Below are 27,057 nucleotides of genomic sequence, written 5' to 3' on the forward strand. Positions count from 1 at the left end.
TAAGACGCTTCAGGCAAAAGAGAGATGAAGAATGGGGAGGGAGGCTAGGGGGGGGTGATGTAGAAAAGAAAAAAAAGTTGAAGAGATAGAGGGGAAAAAAGGGGGGAAGCAGGAGAAAGGGGGGGAAAGCGACAGAGAGCACCGCCTGGCCCTGTGGAAGAACCGCTCGGATTTAATGAAGCGTCTCAATGTGCTGCATGTGGCAGATAGATGACATGAGAGAGGGAGGAGGAGAGTGAAGGAGGAGAGAGAGGGGAGAGGAGTGATGGAGGAATGGCCAATGACATATTGCTGTGTGGCAGCTGATAATGCAATAACTGCTGGGAAATGTACAGTAATTACTTGTCAAAAGGCAATAAAATGTTCCTCTTAAAGGGCCAATGCAATAATGTAATAAATTGCCTCATAATGTAATTACATCACTTTATTACATTAACTGATTATGTGAGTATTTTTTGTGTGACATATTTTTAACTGATGATGTAATAATAAAGCGAACTAAAAATACCTTACATTCGTCAATAGTTAGTTAATATTATTATGACATCATCAGTTAAACACACGTTACACCCCTTAGTGCCAGTTAATGTAATAATGTGATGCCATGACATTTTCCAGGAGTTTATTCTTCAACCCATGTAGAAAGACATTTTATTAGTGTTATTACGTGATTCTCAACCTTTTTCATATCAAGAACCCTTAATTTAGTCCACAGTAGAGCCACAGTAGGACCCCCATTTGATGAGATTTTGCCTCTCGGACCCAAATCTGAGAATATTTTTATTGCTAGATATGTTTTTGTCCAGAATTCCACGACTATCTGTATTGTAGGTAGAGAGATAACAGTGCAACTATGATCAAAACAGTCATTCTTCTACATTCTCTAATGGTGTTAACTTCTTGTAAATGAAATAATGCGGAAGTTTAACAATTCATCAATTTGCTGGGGACCCTGTGGAAGCCCTTCAAGGACCCCTGGTGGTCCCCGGACCCCACGTTGAGAACCACTGATCTAGAAGATATCGCATTATCAGCTGCATGGAGCGATATGGCAGTTCTTTGTAGCATGCAGTGGGGTTCAACTGATATGGGTTTTTGCAGGCCAATACCAATACTGATATTTTATGGACTGGATGGGTATTGGTGGTGATTTTGTGATGATATTCAAAGTATTCAGTGTTTCCCCTAAGAATATAATGCTTATCGGGGTGGAAAAGCCTCTCGAAACAGCATTTAGACCATCATGGGACACTAACACTGAAAGCCATACTAAATCGGGCCAACCTTAAAACGTGGCTCTCTGACTCACCTCCGACTTGCACTCGGACCAGGGGCTGTAGCGCCAGCGGTAGCAGGGCTTCACCGGGCAGGGCTTCCACTGCTCCATCTGGGACGGGCACGGCCTGCCGTCGCCCTGGGGAGCCTGGGTCACCGTGCGCCTTCGCCACAGCTTGCCTGAAGAGGAAGAAGGAGGTGCCGAGAATTCATTACGGATGAGAGAGTCGACCCGAAAGTTGAAATTTCCAACTTTCCTCCGAGCTTTGTTCGGACGATGGAAGAAAAGTCGGGTCCAAGTCTTTATCATGGAAAAGACAATATTCTAATTATACATTGTGGGCTGTTGGGGGTGGGGGGGTGGGGGGGGGGGGGCGGCGGTAGCCTGGAGGACCGGCTGGGAAAATGTCTGTATGAATCTGAATGCGTGGAAGTGTATGAATATGAAGCAAGGTGAACCTTCAAAAGAACAAGGAGCAGTCAGCTTCCCTTGAATAAACAAAGCTTTAAAAAAAAAAAGTAATGAACACTGCAAAACGTCCATGTTTTCCTGCAAATGGTGTAAATATGTACGCAGAACCCTCAATCATACTGCATGATTAATATTGACTTCCATTATAATGGCTCTCTGTAGTGCTTTGCTGCAATTGATCCCTTCCTATACCCTGAATCTACTTCGAAAAACCCAGGTAACTTAATTTTCCAGGAATAAAGCTCATATCTGACCTGAATTCCCCTACCGTTCCCTCTTGTTTAAATGCAATAATTTGCCGTGTTCCGTTCTCTTTCAAATGACTTAATCTACGGCACAATTTTAGGAGCCTCATTCCACTGCCTGTGGCCCGTTTGAATATTCATATTTCTTTGTTGTGTTCAAATTAAACAAGAGACTGTGTTATGTTGGGGGATGTTGCCGGGGAGGAGGCCTTTACCCAAATTCACCCTGCGTTTTTTAACAAAGAGTCCCAAGGGAAGGATGTGAGAAAATTCACAATTAGCTGCCGTCTCATAACAAATGCATGTTTTTTTTTTTTTTTGCCTACCTCATTTAACCCACCCGAGAGAAATAATGCATTCAGCAATACTACAAGTGACACAGAATAGAAAACTAGGTCTCAAAGATAACTCAACACTCTTGGAACATTGGAATAAATGCGCTTTTGTGCGGCCTTTCAGCGTTAATTCAGCCTCAAAAACCCTCAATCCATGCAATTCTTTTTATTGACAGAGAGCTCGAGTGCGCTTTTAAGTACGCTTTTGATTTGAGACTCGATTTCTGCGTACAGTCAGTTGAGAGAACAGGCCTAAAGGGCAACTCCATTCATTTTACAGTACGCCAGCCTCAGCCCCAGCCACTCCAGGCCTTGATCCACCTCCAAAAAGGTCAGACAATTAACTCCTCCACAGAGTCTATCTTTTGTTTATAATATCAATTTAGGGAGGCTACATCAGACGAACTCCCTCTCCTTTACCGCACACTGTAATTGATATCATCTCCAGTGTTGCTCCTGCCAAGCCTGGCTGCACGCGGGGGTGGGGGGGCCCTGCGACGCTCTTCTTAACGTTGAACACAAGCAGAAGCGGAATCCCCGGGTGACGCTCCTCCCCCCCCCCCTGCAGCAAGTCTCGCCAGCTGCCAGCTCATCTTCCAGCAAAAAAAAAAACAAAAAAAAACGCCATGGTGCATGAAGCGCAGAGGGAATGGGGGAAACAATGTGGGGGGGGAAATACAAGTCCCAAGTCCCGAGTCACTAAGACTGAGGATGTGAGGGCAATTGTGCCTCGGTTGCTTGAGGTAAAAGTACAGAATTCTCATCGTATTCACTTAGAAATGTGTCCAAATGGAGTTGTGGTGCCAAGAGCAGCGCACGAGCAGGCAAGCCTCTTCATCGCCAACTGTGAGTGCAAGTTCAGCTTTCATTCACCGAGGCTGGCTTCCTTGCGCCCCGAAGCCCCATCACCATTGTAGCGTTCTCTGATCTGATCAGAGATTCTAGGATGGAAAAACCCTCTGCCTGAATGGACGAGTGTTCAATCGCCCATTCAAAAGATCTAAAAATGCGCTGCAATAATTTGGGGGGAGTTGGGAGTTTACATATGCATGACCATGACCAGTGATATTAAGCAGCTTTCCACACACTTCCCTACATAAACGGGGACTGCCCATTGTTCCGATGGCCCATTATTCGGAAACCCCGATAGTCCGAAAAATGTCCACCCACTGGACCGAAAGCCCATTTGTCTGACAGCCCATTATCCCGGAGGTGGTTGGGTTGAGGCGTGGGGTCACTGAGGTTAGGGTTAGAGCAAGCTTACGGTCAAGGCTGTCAGAAGCCACGGTTGTGGATGGAGCCAGGCATGGAGTTTTCGGACTATTGGGGTTTTGGAATAATGGCATGGCACCACATAAACCTCGAATCTGGACCCAAGGGTTTTGAATCAATGGCTCCTGCCTGGGTGTTGCTTTTGTCACTGGTTGCTTTGCAAGAAGACGCTGGTGCCTCGTGCCCACAGAAACCAGCAATCACCCTCCATCATGATTCTCATGCTCCAGTGGTCTCCCAGTGGGTGGCTGTGGCAGAGTTTGGGGTTGAGCGGTGGGTGGCAGGGAGGGCTGGTGGGCAAAGAGGCCCGTGCCAGCTGTCACTATCAGTGTTTGGCTGGAGAACATACACCACCATGATTATCTATGCGCGCACAGGTTGGATGTGCCTGGGAAAATAGCCCTGTTTTTACACTGCCTGATTGATAACAGCACCTTGCCGCTTCCAGGTACTGCATGTTCATTTCCTTGAAATAACAAATCCAGCTCATTTCTATTCCTGGCTCGCGAACAGAAATTAGCTACTCCAGGGAAGTGTGTCCTAGCAGTCAGCCTGGAGATAAAAAAGAAACACAGGAAGGAAAAGCGAGGAGGCCCTCTCTTCCCGCGGTTTACCTGCTGTTCCGCCATCCTCGGAAAAAAAAATCCTTCTCGCCTGGGGACAGATTAAGGTTACCACAATAGCTAAAGCCTGTATGGGTTTCATATCTGGGCTGGTATTTGCTCTTGCCGCTCTTGGCTGCTGCTCTTCTCAAGGACTCATGGAGAGCAGAGCGCTCCCCGAGGCCCAGAGCACACAGACGTAATGGACCGCCAATCAATGGTCTGATCCTATGGAATTACACGCAAGGACATCATTATCCCTCCCCTCAGTTGGTTTAGGGCTATCGCGTGATCGTTTCTCACATCATAAAGCGCTTCTGGTTTCAACCATTACTGGGAGAGTGGCTGACTGAGAGCGGAGCTGTGCACTGCCAAACCTGCAGCAATGAGGCATGACTCACAGGCAAGACAGCATGCCGACACAGCCGCCCTGTATACCCAGCTACCGTGTGAGGAGGCTGCCATGTTGGAGCCTCAAAGGAATCTACAGTGACTCATATCATTGGTTACATTTACCTACATATTTACATACATAGAGAATTACGTTTTAACCCATTGACTTAACTTTTGGCTTTTGGGTCGATGCATGTAAACATCATAACTGGGCTAAAATAACCTGGTTAAGAGAAGCCTAGCCTGGCTTATTACCTCTGCCAAGGAGGTTATGTTTTCGGTGCCGATTTTCGTGAAACTTGGTGGAAGGGTGTAGCATGGGCCAAGGAAGAACCCATTCAATTTTGGAGCGGATCAGGATCCGACCCACGAACAAGCAATAATAGCACGAACCTTGGCGGAGGTCTGCGCTCTCCGAGTGCCCTTCTAGTTTGCATATTAAATGGGTTATTGTGGCATGGAAACATCTTACTGCTTTCACTTTTGGTTTTATGACAAACCCATCTAATACTAGAAAGGCCAATTGATTTTTTGGGGTCCAAGAGAAGAATCCCCTTCAAGCAGTCAGCTGAAGGGGATTGAAGGGGAAAACCTAACAGCACTGGTTTGAACAGAAAGGCATGGAGAGATTTTGAAAGCTGGGATATTTCAGTGCTAAAATTCAAAACAGGCATCCATTGATGGTGGCTTGGCCTTGGAAACGGGTTAGTGTGGCATGGAAACATCTTTGGGTTGTCACCATTTGCGCAACCTCACTCACGCAGCATTACATTTTCAACAAAAACATGGCGGTGAGCAATACTTACTATTACTATTGGAATTATCATTTCTTTCCCCTATATTAGAAGTAAGCTACGATTGCTCAGTCAAAGAAGGAGGAGGGATATTCCTGTTTATTTATGGCAACAGGGAGACTCAATCAAAGGTTCATGGAAGCAGATTAACCTGAATATAAGCTTAACCAGAGAATGACCAGTAGCTGGGTAATACTATAGGCATACCTGCAAGCCCACAGGCATGGGTGCACTCAGACCACGCTGACCAATCAGAGAGCTGGCAGTTGACGGGACACTCCACTACACAGGAAGCGTTCATCTGCCACTTCCTCTCCAGGCCCAGCTGAAAGAGAGAGAGTGAGTAGACGGGTTGGATTAAGCGGGGCATTTCTCTCAGGAAACACGAAAGAGGCTTTGACAAGAGGAACGTGATACAAATCCCACCTCTTTACAGAACTTGAGGTCGACAGATTTGCCGTCACTGCGCACACAGTCCAGCATGCGGGTTTTGATGCCACTTCCACATACTGCTCTGTCACTCAGCTGGCAGGTGCTCCAATCTGTAGGGAAGATATTGCAGCAGTCATAAACAGGCCCAACAGTGAGTCTTTCTAAATAATGAACTATTCACTGAAATGCACTTTCTGCATATCACATACAGTACCAATCACTGTACAGTTGAAGTAAAATTAGTAACACTTTACCAGAAGTGCATGCTGATGTATAACAAACAGACTACATTCAATTTCATATCATGTCATTAACTATGCAGTTGCCCTATAAAGTATTCAAACACTGACATAAACACACTTTCTGTTCGAAACGGTTCCCAATTACAAAAATAGTGCACTATATAGTGTGTCCGCCATTTTGTACTAGTGTCCGAATTCTCAACTCAATTTGATTCACTATATACTTCACCAATACCCGCAATGCACTGCAAATTGTAGTGAACAGATGATGTACCCTACAGTTTCTCCTGTATACTACAATGCAATGCGATCGTGTCTTACAGAGGAAGAAGAAGAAGAGTAGCTAGCTAGTCGCTAGCTTGTGAGCTAGCCAGCGTTTGCTCACAAGCTTATTGTTTGCCAAACCAAAACAGCTTGCTAGATGCATTAGGAGACAGCTCCTTAGTTAACAAAACCACACTTGCATGATTACAATTTTAACAATTTATTTCTAAATTAATGTTCAAAACTTCCTAAAATCGATACTACCATTTCAACCCGCTGTCAAGAGTGCTTGGTTTGTTTATGAGATGCTGGGCGTCGCATTTTTTTGAAGCAATATGTTTAATGCAGTGTCCGAATCTTTGTTTGGTCGTTGCCTATATAGTTCACTATAAGACAAACACTGCATAGGGAATTGTGAGTGAGTGAACGAGTGAACCATTCCGAACGCTACTGTTTATTATACCCTGCTCTGATTATGAAGCTGAAGTTAGCTCCCGATAGCTCCCTATTCACGGCTAGTGATGTGCGACCGGGAACGAGTCGATTTTTTCGAACATATTTTTTTTAATGACAAACTGGGAATACTTTGTTACCACTGGTACTGTGACATTACAAAAACAATGTATTTGTAATTTGTAGTCTATTCAGTGCTATGCCATATAGACTGTATCAAGAAATATCCCCCAGTATAGGATTCAGTCTGGCCCAAATGGATTTTCACACTCAAAACCGATCTCAAAAATGGCTCTACGGCCTTTTTAAGGCCAGCTTTTCACGGGTTAAATCACCTTGGGCCACCCAAAACACGCATGTTATACTGTATACTAAACAGGACATAGACTATCTGATTATGCTGTTTAGAGTCTGGCCCAAAGTCATTTTCATGGTCTAATGGACAGCTGAAAAGCCAGCTCCTTATTTGCATTTAAACACAGAAAAATGACGGCTGAGACTCGGGTCTCAATTAGCAAGTTCACAGCATGATTTAGAGCCCTTATTCACTTTGGGCCACCCATACCACCCATACCAAATGGATTTTCACACTCAAAACCGATCTCAAAGATGAATAAACAGTACCAGTGGTAACAAAGTATTCCCAGTTTGTCATTAAAAAAAACTATGTTCGAAAAAATCGACTCGTTCCCGGTCCCAAATAGGGAGCTATGAATACACGCTTATAATGCGTTTACAATGCCTTATAATGCCTCATGAGCACCACTTCAAGTAAGGTGTCACTGTAAAATCTACTCCCTCTAATGTCTACCAGTTAGTTGACCAGGATGTTTCAGCCTCACCGGTGATGTTGTAAGAGTAGTGGAAGCAGTTGCTGTTGTGTTTGCAGGATTCTGTCTCCTTAGTGGGCGGACACTCCTTCCCCTCCCCAGGCTGGCGGATCGGGTAGCCAATCCTCTCCCGGGTGCTGTTTCCACTGCATGGCTGAGGAGAAGGAAGAGGAGAAGAGGATGCCGACTTTATTCACATACACAGGTAGGCTGAGTACACTTGGAAACTTTGTGAATGCCCTTATCTGCTGGGAAATCAAACTCCTTTCATAAATGTTTTCCCTCCCCGTGTTTGCTGTTAGCATGTTTTCTGCTCTTTGCCTACCTGTGCAGCTGTGGCAGCTACAGCAATTTCGCCAGCAGCTTGAGATGAACCAGCCGATTACTTGGTGTCAAATCATTTCTGTTTGGAGAGCCGCTAAAGGGGCACATCCATTCCATCCACAGTAATAGACCTTTTTCACAAACATGGTTGACGTACATCAGGATTGGTTTTGGATTGGTTCTCAGCTTGCAACAATGTTAAGAAGCCAACTATCTGTCTCCTCCAACTCTGTTTATCTTGTGTTTCAACATGGCGTATAACACAATACAGGTGTTGTCATTGACATAGTTCTGTTTCTGTTGTCAGATGACTGCACCACCATAAAAAAGTGATTTGACTGAGGGTTACAAAATGCTAGCAGCACAGAAATGACCATTAGCCTTGGTTACCATTTTGTGACCCTCGATAAAATCACTTTTTTCTAGTTGAGCAGAAAGATACACTATGTCAATGACAACACCTGTATTGTGTTATAAGCTATATTGAAACACAAAATAAGTGATCACAGGTAGTCGGAGGCCACAGAAAGCTGGCTTTTTAACATTACTGGCAGCATTTTTGCTAACGAAACGCTAACCATGGGGGAAAGCAGACTACAATAGCACTGATGTTGTTCTCGTTATTAGTTATATTCCAGTTGTTACACACACTCACGCACACACACACACACACACACACACACACACACCTTCATGCTTTGGCAACATTGTAAACTTTCATGCCAATAAAGCAAATTGAATTGAATTGTTATGTTGAGGATTAGCATTTTGCTAGCAGCAATCGCTATAAAAAGTAATTGAAGGACGGAAATTCACAAAGGTGATGTTAGTTAGGTGTATTTTATTTCATGGAGCAAAATGTAGTATAGCTATTAAGTTTCCCTACAGAGGGGTGGCAGGGCGTCTTTGAGCGTGACCTCCCCCTCCTCCACAGCTATAAGCCACATCCTAATGCCCGCTTGGTGGGAGCTCATCTCCCAGGTTCAAAGTCATGCCAACCCCTGCTATACTCCCGCTCCTTTCCTCCCCCAACTCCTCCTCCTCCTCTTTCCCCTCAGTGGATATTCCATGCAGGGCCCCGCTGGACAGAGTCACACATACTGAGGGGCATCATTTAAACTGGGTGAGAGCCCAGCAGGAGAGCAACCGGAGGGGGAAAGCAGGCTGGGAGAGAAAGTCCTTTGAAGCCAAGCAGTCTGAAAGAAGGGGCTGCTTAGACTGACTAGTTAGCCCGGTTTTTAAAGGTTTAAAACAATGGCGGCGTGATTCTACTACCTTATAACTAGGGGTGTAGCAGTAAATAAAAAGGTGGGTAAACTATATGACCTCCAGTCAGTGATCATCATAAGGCAAACAACCACCAATTCTTTTTTCAGTTGGGTGCTACTTACTATGATAATATATACAATGAATTTAGATCATTAAGTTTTATATCAACCTAAAAACATAAGGGTAACACTTTACATTAAGTGTTCATTAACTATTGTTGACTAATGCATTAATTAAACATGAATAACACCCTATTCACATTAGGTAATGCTTTAATCACTTTAGTCAATGTCAGGATATGTTTAAGTAATGCATGAAGAGTTAGAGTTTCAATTTAGACAATACATTGGCATTAACAAACATGTACAGCAACATGAATTAATGCAGTTGTTCATGTGCATTTAACATTAACTAATTTTTGTTTATGTTGTCATTCATGTTTAATTCTTGCTAGTAAATACATTAGTTAGTTAATGAACGCTTAATGTTAGGGCTGAACGATTTTGAAAAAATATCTAATTGCGATTATTTTGACTGATATTGCAGTTGCGATATGACTTGCGATATTAGAGGGAATGATAACTTTTACATCATTATTCTCATTTTCATTGAAAAACGTTTTAAAATGATTATGGTGTGATTTTTGCGGGGATCTGTAGCAAACAAAGATGTTTTCTTAAGTCTGTAGAATATGATGTGTAGGCCAGGACATCTCTGCAGCACCACAATATTTACTTTAAAATGGTATTTTGACACACATTTCGTCTTTAACAAATATTGCGCCTCCTGCGATTTGAAAATTGCAGTAGGCCATATTGTGATTTCGATAAAATTTCGATTAATTGTTCAGCCCTACTTAATGTAAAGTGTTACCAATGTAAGTAAACCCTATTGCGATTTAAAGACAATCTGAATTCTATTCTATACAGTTACCGGTTACCGTGCAATCCTCTGTGAGTATAAAGAATGGTAGAGTAGAGGAGTAGAACAGTGAGTGACAGAGTAAGTAATAAGCCGTGTTGTAAGTTTACCAGTGGGCACGGACTCCAGGCTCCCCAGTCTGATAGCACACAGTCCTCGGGGCATGGCAGCCGGCTGTCCCGGGCCCCCAGTGGCATCTCCTCTGGATCGCACAGGTAGTCCTCCACCTGGTCCGACGGCCCGTCTATGGTGTTCAGCATACACCTGGACAAGAAGGGATCACAGCCAGGGTTTGTAGTAGGAATTTCAACAGCAGTAGAGCTTGGGGGGGGGTTTGCGATTGCGCTCGTCTTACCGGACTTTCCTGGTCTGGACGCCTTCGCCGCAGTTCTCCTTCAGGTCCACATTGCTCACCTTCCAGACACTCCAGGGCTCTGCCACCCACACATATTGGCCACAGTCGCTGAGGCAAGGCACCACCTCATACACCTAACATGTAGAAACACAGCAGTTACCTGTCTGATCTTGTACAGAAAATGTGTAGCAACAACAAAAGTGTAAATTGCATTGAAGCCCTGATATCGATCGCCAATTACCACCATGCATATTTATTGAGGCGACCTGTGATTCTTGAGATTCAATAAGAAAGTCTGTTCAATCAAATCAAAATCAAATCCAATTTTATTTATGTAGCACATTTCATATAAAAACGTGACCCAAAGTGCTTTAGGAACACAGTTACAAACACTTCAGGGTCATGAAATAGAACAGTGGTTCTCAACGTGGGGTCCAGGGACCACCAGGGGTCCTTGAGAGGGTTCCAGGGGGTCCCAAATTGATGAATTATTACACTTCACCATTATTTAATTTAGAAGAAGTTAACACAATTAGAGAATGTAGAAGAATGACTGACCTACAATACAGATAGTCATGGAATTCTGGACAAAATCATATATGAGAATAAAAATATTCTCAGATTTGGGTCCGAGAGACAAAATCTCATCAAATGGGGGTCCTACTGTGGCTCTACTGTGGACTAAATTAGTGGTCCTGGATATGAAAAAGGTTGAGAATCACTGAAATAGAAAGCCAGTCACACAAAAAAGATAACCAACATCACAAAGGGACACAAGAACAGGAGAAGCACTGTTTTAAAAGACTAAAAAAATATAAATATATAAAAAGTATGGATAAAAAACAAACAAGAAAAGAAATCTATGTCAACAATGTACTCACCTGAGCCTGTGGATGGAATCCAATCAAAGATCCACCAAGGAAAAAGAATAACAGAAAAAGGACATTTATATTATTGCGATTAAACAGAAATATACATTAAAAGTAGCTACAAGAACTTTTTCTCCCTTTCTTTAATCTTCCATGGCGTGAGAACAAACCGCAACTTAGCTAGTGAATAAAAAATTGAAACTCATCCGACACTGCGCGGCCCCTACAAAGGGAAACATTAAATTAGAATCTTTGAATAAAACATTAAAACACAACGCAGGTGCCATGGTGAGACTTTTTGTTTTCAATTTCAGTTTAGTTTTAATTAGTTTTTAAAGCGGGTTTGCTAGTTTAGTTTAGTTTGTATTTTTTGAAAATGCTTAGTTTTAGTTTAGTTTTTATTAGTTTCAGTGTTAGTTTTAGTCTTTTTTTTGTAATATGGGGTATTTGTCAGGGGTGAAATTCAAAAAGGTAAAAAAAAATTGAAAAAAAAAAAAAATGGAAGATAGATTTCATATCCACCCAAAATACTAGGCTTATGTTTGAAATAAATTGACAAAGACGAAAACTAAAGACATTTTCTCTATAATTTTAGTTTATTTTAGTTAGTTTTATAAACACACAATACAGTTTCAGTTAGTTATCGTTTTTTTTGTAAAGCCTCGTTTTTATTTTTATTTCAGTTAACGAAAATGTTTTGTTCACACCTAGTTTTCGTTAATTTCGTTAGTTTTCTTTAACGATAATAACCTTGGTGAGAACCCCCCCCCCATCGCTCACCTGGTTGACGTGGTCCAGTTTGGGGCACGGCCGGCCGCCGTTGTAGGGCTTCTCCCGGAGCCACTTGGAGCGCACTTTGACCCCGCTGCCGCAGGACTTGCTGCAGCGGGACCAGTTGGACCACTCGCTGAGCTTGCAGTCCGACGGGCAGGGGATGATGCAAGCCTCCTCGATATACCCTGCAACCAACCACAGAACAACAGCCGGGTTTCAGTTGCGTTTCCATCATCTCCTTCGGACGAGGTGAGAGAGCAGCGGTACTGGAGCTCGCCCCGAAGCAACCAAACAACAAAGCGGAAGATTGTTTTGTGACTACAGTTGAGAGCAAGTGGGAGATTTTGTTTTTTTTTGGCGAGGGTGGATATCGCCTAAATCTACTTGTTGCGCATCTGACTGTACAAGGATGGATGGGAAATTCATCAATTATTCATCCGAAAGAAGATGGAGGGGTCGTGAAGGTCTAAACAGTTTGATTCTGCAGCGTTGGCAAGGTCAACTAGACAGAGGCTGTGGCAATGAGACAAATACAAAACTGCAAAAAGAATGAAAAATGACCCAAAAGGCAAATAATTGTGCTCATAGAATGAGCCTGAATGAAATATTACAGGATATTTGTTTCCAACTGCGCATTGTGATTGGATGAGAGGTATTCCATTAGTGCTTATAACCACAATATATTAAATTGTACCATCTAAATCAGTGGTTCTCAACGTGGGGTCCGGGGACCACCAGGGGTCCTTGAGGGGGTTCCAGGGGGTCCCCAGCAAATTGATTAATTGTTAAACTTGACCACCAGAAGTCAACACAATTAGGGCTTGTAGAAGAATGACTGTTTTGATCATAGTTTCACTGTTATCTCTGACTACAGTAGAGATAGTTATAGAATTCTGGACAAAGTTGTATCTAAAATAATAAAAAATATTCTCAGATTTGGGTTTGAGAGACAAAATCTCTAAATTAGGGGTCCTTGATATGAAAAAGGTTGAGAATCACTGATCTAAATGTTTCCCTACACTGCTCTTTTCTTGTCATTTACATGGTTATTTGGTTTTACTTTCACTTGAACAACAAAGAAGTGGGATGAAGTAGTGGAAATGAAACCTATTATGATTAGAGCATGAGGAGTGTATTGGTCACTGCATAATTCCATATGTGTTATTTCATAGTTTTGACATCTTTACTATTATTCTAAAATGTGGAAAATAGTACAAATAAAGAAAAATGTGGCGTGTCCAAACTTTTGACTGGTAGTGTATATTGTTATATATTAGAAATAAAAACACATACACTGATTCGGTCGTGTTGTTTTTAATCCAAATATGAATTTTTATTATTATTTTTTTATTTCCTTGGGTTATTAGATTGCTGTGGATGCCGACATCAGCTGTAAACACAACTTCAACAGAACCAGTGTAAACACAGATGGAGGTCTCAGCTGTGTTGCCGACATGCTGCTGACACAACCGGTGTAAGCTATATGTAACACCTCATCAGCCTTGTGGAGAGCATATTGTTTATTTAATTTCTGAATCTCAAAAAGATTGTTGAAAATGGAATGATGTGTTTGCTTCAAACTTAATGGAAAAATCCAAGGAAATGTCCTAATAATCTTTAACGTGGTTAAAGTTATTGGTGACGTATCTTGCATTTATGGGTCCATTCCGTTGTTTGGTGGTGTATTTTTCTTATTGACGCAGTTACAGCAGAAAATGTTTCAGCGATCTAAAACATCAATGGTAAACATGAGTTTTTGGTGTCAGTTCCTCAGAATCAAAGAGTGAGGGCTTCTTTCTAGATCATCAGACCATCATAGAAGAGGCAGAAAGGCCAATTTCTCCGACAACAGTAGCCTCAGTAGACCAGAATGCAATGCTACAAGACATGTTGTGTTTTCAATAAGGGAAGCAGCCGTGATCATAGACACGCCCCAATATTCACAAACTAGTTGGACAGCTAGCTATATTTATATACCCATACTCCCACCTTTGATTGAAAGCAAGTACCGTATTTCCTCTAATATTGGCCCAGGCCTTTTTTTACCTCAACTGCAGAGGGTACCAGGCCTTTATTGGAAGCAGGCTTATATTAGAGACAGGCCTTTATTTCTAATTCCCTCTGTTTGATAAGTATATTTGCTCATATTTTAGTACGAAGCCTCCTTGTTTTCTGATCTGCTTGTTTTGGGGTTCGTTAGGTAGCTGTTTTTTTGTTACTGCAATGCATTACAGATAATTACGGTAATCGACGATGGCACGCTCCAGAGACTTCCACCGGCCGAGCCGTCTTGTGGCATACTGCCATCTTGTGGCACTTGTACGTTACTACAAACTACAGTTACATTATATAACAGGCACCAGGAGTTTACCGGTATCCACCGTTGTTTTTTCCTTAGTTTTTTTCCCCGGCCTGTATTTGGGGCCGGCCTTTATTTGTTCGTGTCGACCACGGCCCCGGCCATTATCGGAGACCCGGCTTTTAATTGACTACCGGCCACTATTAGAGGAAATACGGTAGTTCACACTCTGTGAGTTGTTGAAAGGCATTCTGGGAAAAGAAGGAAATCACTAACTGAAGTAGAAGTAGACCAGGCAGGTTGAGGGAAAGTGGATACAACAAAAAAGTTAATTATAACACTTCATCATAACTCCTGGACTGCACTGAACATCAAAAATTTATGATATCTAAAAGTGGAACAGGATCCAAAGGTGGATTTTTCTTGTAAGGCTACATGAATGAAGTTGCACCGGCAGTTTAGCCTTATGTTGATTGCATAGAATAAGCTGCCAATCAGAAAACCTCCTTAGGCGTGAAAGAACACATGCTGTTATTCACAATTGCTGACTCCGGATTCACCTGTACAGTGCGTGATACCTCCTATTCCTTGATTGCTACCATAAACAAACCTAGCACCACTGATCTCCGGCTCTAGCCCAAGGCAACATGTCAGCAGGAAGGAGCTGGCAAATTACCATGTGACTCCCACAATACTCTCTGATGTGAGAGTCCCAATCAAAGACTCCTAAAGCAGAAGGAAAGCAGCAGTAGCAGTAGCAGCATTAAGAACTCTGAGTCCAGTATCTTATTACGGTTACAGTCGGTTACAATCAAGCGGCCCCATACTGGGAAGTAAAGCTCTGGCTCACAAAGCGATGGGTTTTACAATGAGCAAACAGAGACACGCTCATTCCCCAGAGTACTTTGATGTGTTCTGTATTTTTCCCAGGACTAAGATGCAGAGTACGACAGCACTGTGATTCCTAATTCCCTTTTCTCCCTTCGGTGGAATATATTGCGGAATGCTAATGTGGCTCACCGCCAAGCGCTCTGACAGATTTGGGCTGCCGGCAGTAGATCCAGCCCCTTGTTTCCCTGATTGATTGCGCTACAGTGAATTTACAATCAAGGGTTGATAAAAGGACACAGTGTGATGGCTGCTTTCCTCTCGCTGCCGTTCAGTTGGGTCAAATCATGGATCGAATATGTGAGTACGGGAATGCTTGTTTACCATATATATGAAGAGAATAATAATATTTGAACTATTTCAGATTGCTTTTTTACACACAATGTACAATGCAGAGTAGATGCCAGTAGAGGCTGCCAGACTTCTTAGTGATGGTCTTGTTTATTGGTAACACTTTACTTTAATAAGGGTCACTAAGTTAAGGGTTAGTTAATGCTTAATAAGGGTTAGTTAATGCTCAATAAGCATTAACTAACCCTTAATTAACAGTTAACTAATGTGTAATGTACTAATGGTATTCATGTTAACTAAGGTATTAATTTATACATTATTTAATAGTTGTGTAGCACCTTTAACATTACAGTACATTACTGTGTATTTGTCCATTAATGGATTATGTGTATTTCTCAAACCCAAGTCCTCAGGCAGTTTTAGTAGTAAGCATTAGAAAGTTTTAGCAAAGAGCAGATGGTATTCGAGCCTGCGACACTCACCGTGGCTGTTGCAGCGAGAAGTCTCTACCATGCGGTTGTCCTGGTCATAACACACCATGGCCTGGTAGCGGTATCCTTGGCCACACTCCTTGATGTCACCTTGGACCTTCATGCCCAGCTGGCCCTCCACGCGGCCTCCCTCGGGCAGAATGCAGTCGGACCAGTTGCCCACGGGCTGGGCGTTGTATTTGTTACAGGGGCAGTACTGGGTCTCCGTCAGGGGATATATCTGGTTGTTCTTACACTGGTCACGCTTTTTGCTCTTCCCTGCAAAAAGAGGAAACATACTGTGTAGCATGTCCGTTTCCAAACCTCAGACATTTAAGCAAAAACATACTCAAGATCATGCAATGTCATGGTCATTGGCACCAGTATGGCGAATGGAGACACAGGCAGAGTAGATCAGCACACCGTTGCCAAAAAACACTATATAGCATGACTTCCAGTATGATATTGCGTTTATACAACATTTTTACAATAGTATCAAAGATTACACAAGTTAAAGAGTAACGGAACCCCACAGCCAAATCTCTGGTGACATCTAATGGTTAAACGTAGGGTACTGCACTGGCAATCTGCTATTGGCTGGTCTTTGGTGCCAGGTGATGTCACCTTCTATAGAGTACAGGTGGTGACATCACCTGGCACCAAAGATCAGCCAATAGCAGATAGCCAGTTCAGTACCCTACTTTTCACCAGTAGATGTCAGGCTTCACCACAAATTTGGGTGGGGTTTAGTTACTCTTTAAAACCTTTGGGTTTTAATTTAACAATTTTATTCTGGCCTTCCGCTGACAAAAACTGAGTTCCCCATTACTAAACAATAAACAGCCATGTTTGCTTCGTTCCAATGAACGGACTGGATATATTAAATGTAAACAAGACTGTTACTATTTGAGTTATAAGGTACAAGTTTGTATATTATTATAAGCACTCATGGGACACCTTTCGTCCAATCACAATTTGTGAAACAAATGTATACATTTGTATGACCCCTGGCTTTACAGAGCATTATGTAGATGCATGGTACTACACAGCAAATTTTCCAGTGTTGATTGTTCAGTGATAATTATTTGGAGTTGACAGTGTTGATTGGAGAGTTGTTTGGAGAGTTGTGAGAGCTAAATCTAGAGTGATAAAGTGTGGAAATAACTGATGGTGTGGAAACACTGGCAGTGTTGATTTTTACAGTCAAAGACTTAAATTAACACTGACAATTTCAAGGTAGATATCCAACATAACAAAGGAACAGCAGGAGTGCATCGAAAGCCTACTTAGCAGCCTATGAGCTCATCCCATATAATCCTAAAGAAATCCATAAGACCATCAGGTATTTCCTAAAGGGCTCTTAAACCATTAACATTCAAACAAAATCTACTTTTCCCCTCAGCTTTACAATCTTCTGTCTTCTTCTGGGGGAGCAACAGTAGCCTACAGGTTGCAGGCTGGAGCTGCTCAGCGGCCAACAGTAGAAGACTGTGGCTGTACTGGGCAGCTTCCAGTTTGAATGCGTGGAACTGTATGAATGCCGAGCAGAACAGAGCATGCAGCGCTCTTAGCCGACTTTACCTGAATAAAAAAAAATATATGTAATGCTTCCCATCCAGTGATCTTATCCCAAAGGTTGATGTAATCTGGAAGTCACAGTGAAGTTAAAATCTGTCACTCACCCACGAGCATCCTCTTGCGGGTCCTGACGCCCACGCAGTCGGCTGTGCAGGAGGAAAACTTGGACCAGCTGCTGAGTTGACAGTCTTCCTGGCAGGGCAGCTGGCAGGGCTGGGTGAGAGGCGGCATGGAGCTGGCAAGCTTAAGACACGCTCCGATGTCTGCCTGCCCACCGTCCTGCTTCCGGCACGAAACAGCTACGGGGGGAAAGGAGGGAAGGAAGTTTTGTGAGGAAGGAAGCTTAGCAGTGTTAGCATGGAGCCTACATCACTCAACATAGTAGGCTATATGCTAAAGTGTTACCATGGAGCCTACTATCACTCAACATAGTGTATGCTAAAATGTTAGCATGGAGCCTATTATCACTCAACATAGTGTATGCTAAAATGTTAGCATGGACTGGAGCCAACAATCTACTGATTTAGTTTAACATCTGGTAGAGAAAGCATGGGTGAAATCTAAACAATAGAAATATGAATAGTTAGTTAGTTAGTTAGTTAGTTAGTTTATTTTTATTTCTGTGTCATGCTAAAGTAACGTCTGGTCCATCCAAATGGGATTACATGATGACACCACCATTTTACAAAAATACATCTTCCAGTGATACATATAAGAGCAAAAAAAATTAAAAATTAAAAATGACCACATTATAAAGTACTACTATATTCTTTTAAATAACATATTTGAAATGATAGGTTTCAAATGAACAATACACTGAAAAGAACTGCTACAAACGTCCAGTTTATCTTGATAAAGAGCTTTTTTTCTCATCTCCCAGGCTTTCTCCAGGTAACTAGCTAATCTAAATGTTTCATAAGCGAACAGCCAACTCAATCTTTGTGCATCACCCATATTTACAAAATCAATATCTGTTTTTATCTTACTAAACAAAGTATTGCGCAGTTCCCAGTAAAAGGCAATAGAAAACAAAGTGAAACTCATTTTCTATATCAGTCAAACAGCACATTGAACAAATCCGCTTTTCTTCTTCCAGACTGACATACCATCCAGTTTCAACCGTAAGTGGTTAAATATCAGATCTCAGCTGGGCACATAAGGCTCTTTGCTTTTTAGATAAATTATATACAACATAATTCTCAGTACCATATTCATATTTTATCATCCTAAATATGCAATTTTGGTTTAGTCCATATATCATCAGCCCATGAATAAACCTTCTTTCTCCCTCTCTCTTGCTTATTCACTGCACACACGCACACACACACACACACACACACACACACACACACACACACGCACACACATAGACATACATGGGAAATTGTTCTAAAACTGTAAGTGAGGGCTGTAAAACGCCTATTGCCTTCCGCCAAAACAGACTGTATTGAGTGAGTGGGTGCATAGTAAGAGGGTTGTATTGAATTCTCTCTCTAGCCAAGAGTATACTATTACAGGTAATGGTACATAATGACAAGAGCCCCCCCCAAGATGGAGGACCAGGATGCTCATCATTGGAATCAGATAATGGCCTCTGTCTCTAAGTCTTTAATAGTCTTAGTGTCTGAGTGTGTGTGTGAGGATAACACTGAAGTGAATCGTCTGCCTCCATTCCAGCTGAAGTCAGAGGCATTAGTGCCTTAGTAGTGCAAGGGCTTAAAAGGAATACACCATGTTTTTGGGAGATTATCCTGTTGGTCAACTTAGCCGTTAAGCGATGAGAACATAGACACTCTTGCTCCCTGCTAACAGCATTATCCAAAGTAAGAAGATTGATAATAGAATAGAAAGTTATTAAAAGTTATTACTATTTAGTATATACAGTAGTTTTATTTTATTATATGGCCTGTAGATTCATACATATTAAATGAAATACAATTCACTTAATATAGCTGATGTAGCCAGGTTTATTTTAGATTTTTGTATTTCAGCTGAGCAACGTATTCATCTGCTGCAGCAGTCGCTCAAAACGCAATTTTTTTTTTAACACTATCATATTTATAGAGTCTATAGAGTTTGCCTTTTCTCACTTTTGAGTTAATGCTAGTGGCCTACTATCACTCAACATAGAGTATGCTAAAGTGTTAGCATAGAGCCTACTATCACTCAACATAGTGTATGCTAAAGTGTTAGCATGGAGCACCAGAGCCAACAATCTACTGGGGACACATAGATAGTTTGTCTAAGTTCTCATCAATTAGAGTTTATGTGTAACTAGAGATATTGCTCAAATGTTAAGAAAACTAGTGTAAAACATTCCAATACAATGCATAAACATTTTCCCTCCAACTGAATGTAATTGGAGCAGCAGTCGAGTAGTTTATTGTGGCTACTAGCCATCTTGTCTGCTCTTGTGTGGCATTTTGAAACAATTTGACTTTGAATATTGAATATTGAATATTGCTTTACCAAGGTGTGCTTCTTCAGAATAACTGCTCCAGTGAATACACTTCATGCAAACCATCCACTGGATAATGCGCTCTGTCATTTAAACCTTCGCTTCAGTCAGCTGCATTGGTATTGTGGAGCCGAGGGGGTGAGCTTCAGACCACTTCAAACTTAAAGTGTAACACTCAACATCCCTCTCCTGAGTCCCATAACATTTACAGCAAGATTAAAGTTGCATGCAGCCCAAGGTGCTGCTTTGATGCCGCCTCCCTCCTCTCATGCTCCTCCAAAGAGAGCGTGTAGATGGAAGGATTTGATCACGGGTCCTATAGATTCCCGCTAGAACATCATCCCAGTTGAAGTTAATGCCTTCACCTACTGACCGCTCATGGCTATGCTGTTCTTTCTGCAGGCCAAGTGTCAATTATCATGCTCTGCTTAACAAATGTAAAGAAGAAAATCACATAGTAAATAGCTCTCTAGACATTGGACTATGAGTGCTTGAAATCTTTCATACAGTTTGGATAAGTATAGTCGGCAATGTCATTGATGTCCTTACCCCGAGCCTGCAGGCCTGGCCCACATGTCTCCTGAGCGCCGGGACTGTCCTGCCGAACTGACCATGGAACCAGCTGGCATCGCCTCCACTTGTGGGTTTTCCATCTGCAGAAGAGGCAGAGCAAACAGAGGTGGCTTGAACGTTATAGAGGCTGTGAGGTTGTGACTGGACGATTGCCAGTTTGCCAGATGGGGAAAAAATCTGCGTGGGGGGAAATGGATGCGTAAGGTTCTTCGCTTGGCAACTACCGTCAAAGTGCTATTCAGAAAGGCACTGACCCCACTGACTGCTCATTTGGAGCTGCTTGTTTTCCAGTGGTACAACACTGTGGTCATACTGGGTATTTCCCAGGATTGAAAACCTGTGTTTGTCATGCACATGAATAATGCAAGCAGGGTTATATGATGGAGAAGACTGGTTACCTGTAGCCTTGACAGACAGATGGAGCCTCGCACTCTCTCTCTTGGGCAAGCACCTCAGGACAGTCCTGTCCCCCATTGGCCGGTAATTGGATGATGATGCGTTTCCTGTGCTGCTTCTTCTTAGTGTTGCCGCCTTAGGGAAGCCATGAAAAAAACATATTCGTATACATTCTTAATACACAGACCCAAACAATTGTCTGCAACCTTTTCCAGCTCTAGAGGAAACAAAGATGATTGATAATCAAAGGAGGGCATGCTCACACCAGGCATGTCTGGAGTGGTTGATCTGAAGTGTTTACCCCTTTAAATTGGTTCATTTGGCCAGGTGCGAACAATGCCAAGCCAACGGTTCGCTTGGAGTGAGAGCATGACACGAACCAAGCATAGGAAATGACCCCAAACACAAGGTTTATAGGTATAAGGAAACAGATGTTGGCATCTGATAGCCAGAAGTTCCTTATGCTTGGAAAGCATAACAAAATGAAGCAAGGACAAACCGCAGTCTGGACTGATGCTCATATTCAGCTGTTTCTTCATGTGTTCTTAACTGATATGAACACCAGAGACGGGAAATTACAACAAAGAACACAGATAAGTCTTTTATGCTGTGCTAAAATTAAAGGCACTGGCATCAGATTTGTTTTGTCTCCCCCACTACCAAAACCTTTAACCTGGCAGGATGACAGGTACCAAAACTCTGCCCAATAAACAAGCTGCTTGTGAGTTCATGTGACTTTTCTTCACAAACTCTGGTTCACTTGTAATTGAGCAGTGTGACCCTAAACCAGTGAATCTCAACTTTTTTCATATCAAGGACCCCTAATTTAGTCCACATTAGGGCCACGGACCCCCATTTGATGGGGGTCCGTGGCCCAAAAAAAAACCCCAAATCTGAGAATATTTTTATTGTTAGATATGATTTTGTCCAGAATTCCATCACTATCTGTACTGTAGGTAGAGAGATAACAGTGAAACTATGATCAAAACAGTCATTCTTCTACATTCTCTAATTGTGTTAACTTCTTGTAAATGAAGTAATGCTGAAGTTTAACAATTCATCAATTTGCTGGGGACTCCCTGGAACCCCCTCAAGGACCCCTGGTGGTCCCCGGACCCCATGTTGAGAACCACTGCCCTAAACAAACCAAATACAAAAATGCAACAAGCAAGCTTTTCCACTGTGGTTCAGACCAAAAAAAACAAACTGTAGATGTAAATGATTGCATGTCCCAGGTCCTTGAAAAGGTACTTGACGAGCAAGAGCCTTTTGTGTGCTGACTTTTAGCACTACTCCATTGAACAGTGCGACGTAGAAGGAATATAATGAAGCACAGTTGGTTTCCATCTTTCTGTGCTGTATCTTCTGCATAACCTCTGCTGGAAGTGACCAGTTCTAGGGCAGTCTAATAAAATCAAGTGGAATATTGATTACTATCTCCATCATCTGCTCTGCGGTATCCAACGCACCTCTGTGGGTGGTAGAGGTTATTGCCTTTACAGGAACTCCACATCTATATCAGCAGTATCACATTGCAGTGTTAAGAGTCCTGGTGAATCATGTTGAGAGCTGTGATGGTTTACAGAAATACAGTACAGATCCGTTGCCAAATGGCAAGAAAGCCAGATGAACCGGCTCCCAAATCCTGAACAATAAGCAGAATAAAAAGACAGACCGATACCATCTATGGAAAACAGACGACGCGGGGATTAAAAAGATTTGCCCAGCAGATGCTTCTGCGGAGTAACCATGCCAATACATACAGCAAATCACTCAAGGGAATGACAGTCACACAAATGTCTAATTAGACGTCTAACACTAATGCTAACAAGTGTTTTGGAGCTCTTAACACGGCTGATTTGAGTGGCAAATAGGTTCCAAATTAGCCAACCCTATTACGGCATTTGTTCTAGTCCTTTCTAGAGAAGATTGCTTGGCAACACTGCATTTCCATAGCGTTTGCAGAACATGTCACGGCTCAAACAGTATTATAATTGTGGGTATTCTGTCTGGTTGTATGTGATGATTTCATTATCTGATTGTTGAATCTTTAATGATGAGCACTGGATGGCACAATTTAGCATTCCGCATATTTGGTACGCTTCGGTAATTGTGTTCTACTGAGGAACACGCTCGCACCAAAAAGCCTGTATGACTTTTCCTCCCTTGACATTGCTGCATTCAGCCTTTGTGTGGTGTCCTGCAAAGCATCACCCCATTCATGTGTGCTGAAGCCAATAAAGAGCTGTGGCTACCTGCTTGGCATGTTGATGGGCAGGGGCTCCAGTCGCTGTACGGGGTGACGATACAGTCCCTCTTGCATGGCAGTAGGCAGGGCCTGACCGTGTCTGGGCGCAGGCTCTCCGGACACCTGAAAGTACATCATTGAGATGCTCAGACACACACACACACACACACATGCGCGCAGTATCGCCCTTGAGAATCGGATAGAGATGTGCTGGATCGGTGCCAAAGAAGCCATGCTGGGAGGCTCGGAGACTCCCTAATGTGCCTGCCTCCAGCGCTATCTCTTTTTGTGAGATTGTGCCTATATGTGTGTGTGTGTGTGTGTGCGCGTATATTGCAGCAGTGTCTGAGCATTAACATTCCCGTTGTAACAGCGCTGCAGAAAACACATTAAAGGTGCTATGTGTATAATTTTTACATTAAGAAATGATTACCATATTCATTTTGAGACATTAGTATAATTACTGTAAACAAACGAGACCATAGCTGGGAAGATTGGCAGCCTCTACCGGCCTCTACACTGCATTTTACATTGTGTTAGATTTGGCGGGAAATCTGCTGGATTGCTTTACGGCACAAAACAGGAAGAGGGCGCTGTTCTTCCAAAAAAGAACAGAGCTAAAGCTTTTCTAGCAAATGGCAGATGGTGGAAGGAGGGAAAGGCTGATGGAAAAATCACTTCCAACATGTTGAACCTCTTCAGGGAGGGGGAGGGGTGACAGTAAGCAACGGGGCTTATGGGAAATGTAGTCTTAATTTGGAGAAAAACTAGCCCTATAGAGAACGAGATAGAGGCGACCAAACATCTTCACCATGGTCTCATTTGTTCACTGTAATTGTACATAGATATCACAATTAATCTGACAATGACATGTTGATGTTTAAAAATGCTACACATAGCACCTTTAATAGTCACTACCTAGGGCCTTATAGTATATACTTCATTATAATCATGATATTGCATTAGTATGCTCTAATGCTGCTTGTGCTTATTGGTGGCAGTCCACACATCTTAGCCACATCTGGTACTGCTGGTTATATTGGGTGCCCCCCTCTCCATTGATGTCAATGTGTGTCCCAGGGCAGCGGGCTCACTGCTCAGCATGTAACAGTAGGGTTAGGAGTAACTGCGGGAATAAAGCAGGATTAATTTCCATACCCAGCATGGGGGTGGGTGGGTGGGGGGGGTGGCGGCAGGGGTTTTTGCCTGCCTAGCGCTCCTCTGCTGCCAGAATAATGCTGCCATCCTTGTTGAATAAATAAATAGATAATTCACGCTCCCAGCAGATGCCTTAAGGGGGGGAAAGACACCCAGATGCTTAAAACAACTGGCCAGGAGCTCGTCAGCTAACACCTCTGCCAGACAGCAGCAACAACAGACAAACCAAAGTCTACAAACCGAGTCTGGGACAAAAACTGAAGGCTGGCTTTGAGTTATACAAAGAGATATCTGTAAGGGTGCAGATAAATGTACCCTGTGGCTTTCAGTGACTTTGCAGAGGAAATTCTGACATCTGCATAAGGGTTTGGCCGATTCAAGTCAGAGGTGGACGACACTGACTGGACCAGATCTGGTTGTTAATAAAAGGCTAATAACCCTAACCCAAATCTAGGACTGGGCGATAATTCAATATTATCGTTTATCGTCTTTCAGTGGAATCATATCGTGATGATATGAAGATATTTTGATATCGTGACACACATTTCTGCTGTCTAAATTGATGATGACAAGCACATTTTACTTAAAAACTCTCATAAAATGAGGTATGGTAGGAGTACTATTTGAATATTTCTGTTTTGTTTGACATCACACCTAACATTACCATTCGGTTCAATGCGATGAACATTCATTTGATTATTTAACGTGATTTTGCATACATGAACCATATCGTGATGTATATTGATATCGAGAAAAATCCTTATGATTATCATGATATTGATTTCAACCATATCGCCCAGCCCTACCCAAATCCTAATAAGGATCATATCAAATTTGCATTTAGATATACACTCATATGTAACAGAGGGGGTTGGTGACATCTATGAGCATCCCTTAAACCCAACCAAAACTTAATACATAATGAATTTGGGGGGAGAGGGGGTCTTACTTTTTGGGAGGCACCTGGCCCACGTTGACCCGGACGCAGATGACTTTGCGGGTCTGCATGCCCACGGAGCAGGAGGCGTCGTCGCCTCTGGCCCGGCCCGCAGAAGAGGTGTTGGTGGCGGGGATGGAGGAGTCCTCTATGCACTGACCCCACGGGCCGGTCTGCCAGTGGTACACGGTGCAGGGGTGGTCGTTGCAGCTCCTCGCCTCCTGCAGGGCGCTGATGTTTGGGCACTGGATTCCACCTGTCAAACACACAATACACACCCAGTGTCAAAAACAGGAATCGGTTTAGGCCCTTGCCGTATTCTAAGTTTAGTTTCAAGTTTCAAATTCCTTGAATCTTGAAACTTGACTGCTTCTAGACCAGTGATTCTCAACCTTTTTCATATCAAGGACCCCTAATTTAGTCCAGATTAGAGCCACAGACCCCCATTTGATGAGATTTTGTCTCTTGGACCCAAATATGAGAATGTTTTTATTGTTAGATATGATTTTGTCCAGAATTCCATGACTGTCTGTATCGTAGGTAGAGACAGACAGAGTGACACTATGATCAAAACAGTCACTCTAATAATGGTGAAGTTTAACAACAACAATTCATCAATTTGGTGGGGACCCCCTGGAACCCTCTCAAGGACCCCTGGTGGTCCCCGGACCCCACGTTGAGAACCACTGTTCTAGACACACTGTAGATTTTGGAGTTGGCTGCTTTTAGGGTACAAAACGCTACTCTGTTAATCATGTGGAAAAATAATAGAAGCCGGCACACTGAAGAAGACAATAGTCACAATGTTTGTGCACAATGTCGCTTCTGCATTTATAAAAATAAAAAATGAGCATAATGAATAAATGAATATTCTACTGAATGTATTCTATTTGTTTTTATGCACCAAACAAACAAAGGTGATTCCTTCTACAGACTTCAAAAATAATAGAACCAAGACACTCCAAAAATCTGTTAAAAATGTATTCTTTTTGGCCAGTCATAATTGTAAGTTAATAACGGGTGTAATTTGACATAAAAATCTTGCTTAGTGCAGCTTTAATCCGACGACAACAGAACAGAGGTTGGCTAGTATCAAGGTATTGTACACTTCCCATTCACTCCTTCCCCTTTCGCCAGTTTCCCCCCTTCACATCCCATGCTGCGCCAGTCTGTGTGCAGCGCTACAGATTAGCTTTTAGCTTTGATTCCCCCCCCCCCCGCCTGATGGAAAACAAACAAGGCTGAAAGCAGCGTGAGAGATAAACCCGCAGGTCTCTAGGGGACAGCCAGCCTGGAGGATTGACAGAGATGAGCTGACCCCGGGGGGGGGGCAGCGCGTCTATACAAAGCCCAGCATCCTGGACGTGGACCCAGGTGGGGTATGTACGCCGTGTGACCCCCCCCCCCCCCCCCCCCCACCCCACCCCTCGACACGAAACCTCGTCATTAGCGGCCGCCTTCACCTTGGGAAAAGAGGACCCCCCCCCCGAGGAGAAGGTCAGCCATTAAGCGCGGCGGAAGGCATTGAACGAGACCCAGCAGTCACCGAGCTGGACATGAAGAAGAGCCTCAGACAGAAGATATGACCGACCTCTATGTAACAGCACAGGGGTGATGTCCTTCAGTGGGTAATTCATAAC

General features: G+C 42.9%; 1 protein-coding gene across 1 annotated transcript in view; it reads right to left on the bottom strand.

The window, feature by feature from the left end:
* The window catches only part of LOC139638760 (thrombospondin type-1 domain-containing protein 7A-like), a 53,421-nt gene that overhangs the window by 16,624 nt on the left and 9,740 nt on the right, over positions 1-27,057 (bottom strand). The window contains exons 3-16 of the mRNA XM_071512786.1: positions 25,430-25,673; positions 23,330-23,445; positions 21,077-21,209; positions 20,655-20,758; positions 17,752-17,946; positions 16,082-16,348; positions 12,128-12,306; positions 11,360-11,365; positions 10,479-10,612; positions 10,234-10,387; positions 7,622-7,763; positions 5,815-5,930; positions 5,596-5,713; positions 1,310-1,455 (exon numbers count right to left, since the gene is read on the bottom strand). Coding sequence (XP_071368887.1) covers positions 1,310-1,455; positions 5,596-5,713; positions 5,815-5,930; positions 7,622-7,763; positions 10,234-10,387; positions 10,479-10,612; positions 11,360-11,365; positions 12,128-12,306; positions 16,082-16,348; positions 17,752-17,946; positions 20,655-20,758; positions 21,077-21,209; positions 23,330-23,445; positions 25,430-25,673 — 2,054 coding nt within the window. The remainder of the gene's footprint in view (positions 1-1,309; positions 1,456-5,595; positions 5,714-5,814; positions 5,931-7,621; positions 7,764-10,233; positions 10,388-10,478; positions 10,613-11,359; positions 11,366-12,127; positions 12,307-16,081; positions 16,349-17,751; positions 17,947-20,654; positions 20,759-21,076; positions 21,210-23,329; positions 23,446-25,429; positions 25,674-27,057) is intronic.

Source organism: Centroberyx affinis, unplaced genomic scaffold, assembly GCF_046629955.1.
Source record: "Centroberyx affinis isolate AG114_WGS23_722 - 3 ecotype Tasmania unplaced genomic scaffold, CSIRO-AGI_Caff_v1 ptg006527l_1, whole genome shotgun sequence".
Classification (NCBI taxonomy): Eukaryota; Metazoa; Chordata; class Actinopteri; order Beryciformes; family Berycidae; genus Centroberyx; species Centroberyx affinis.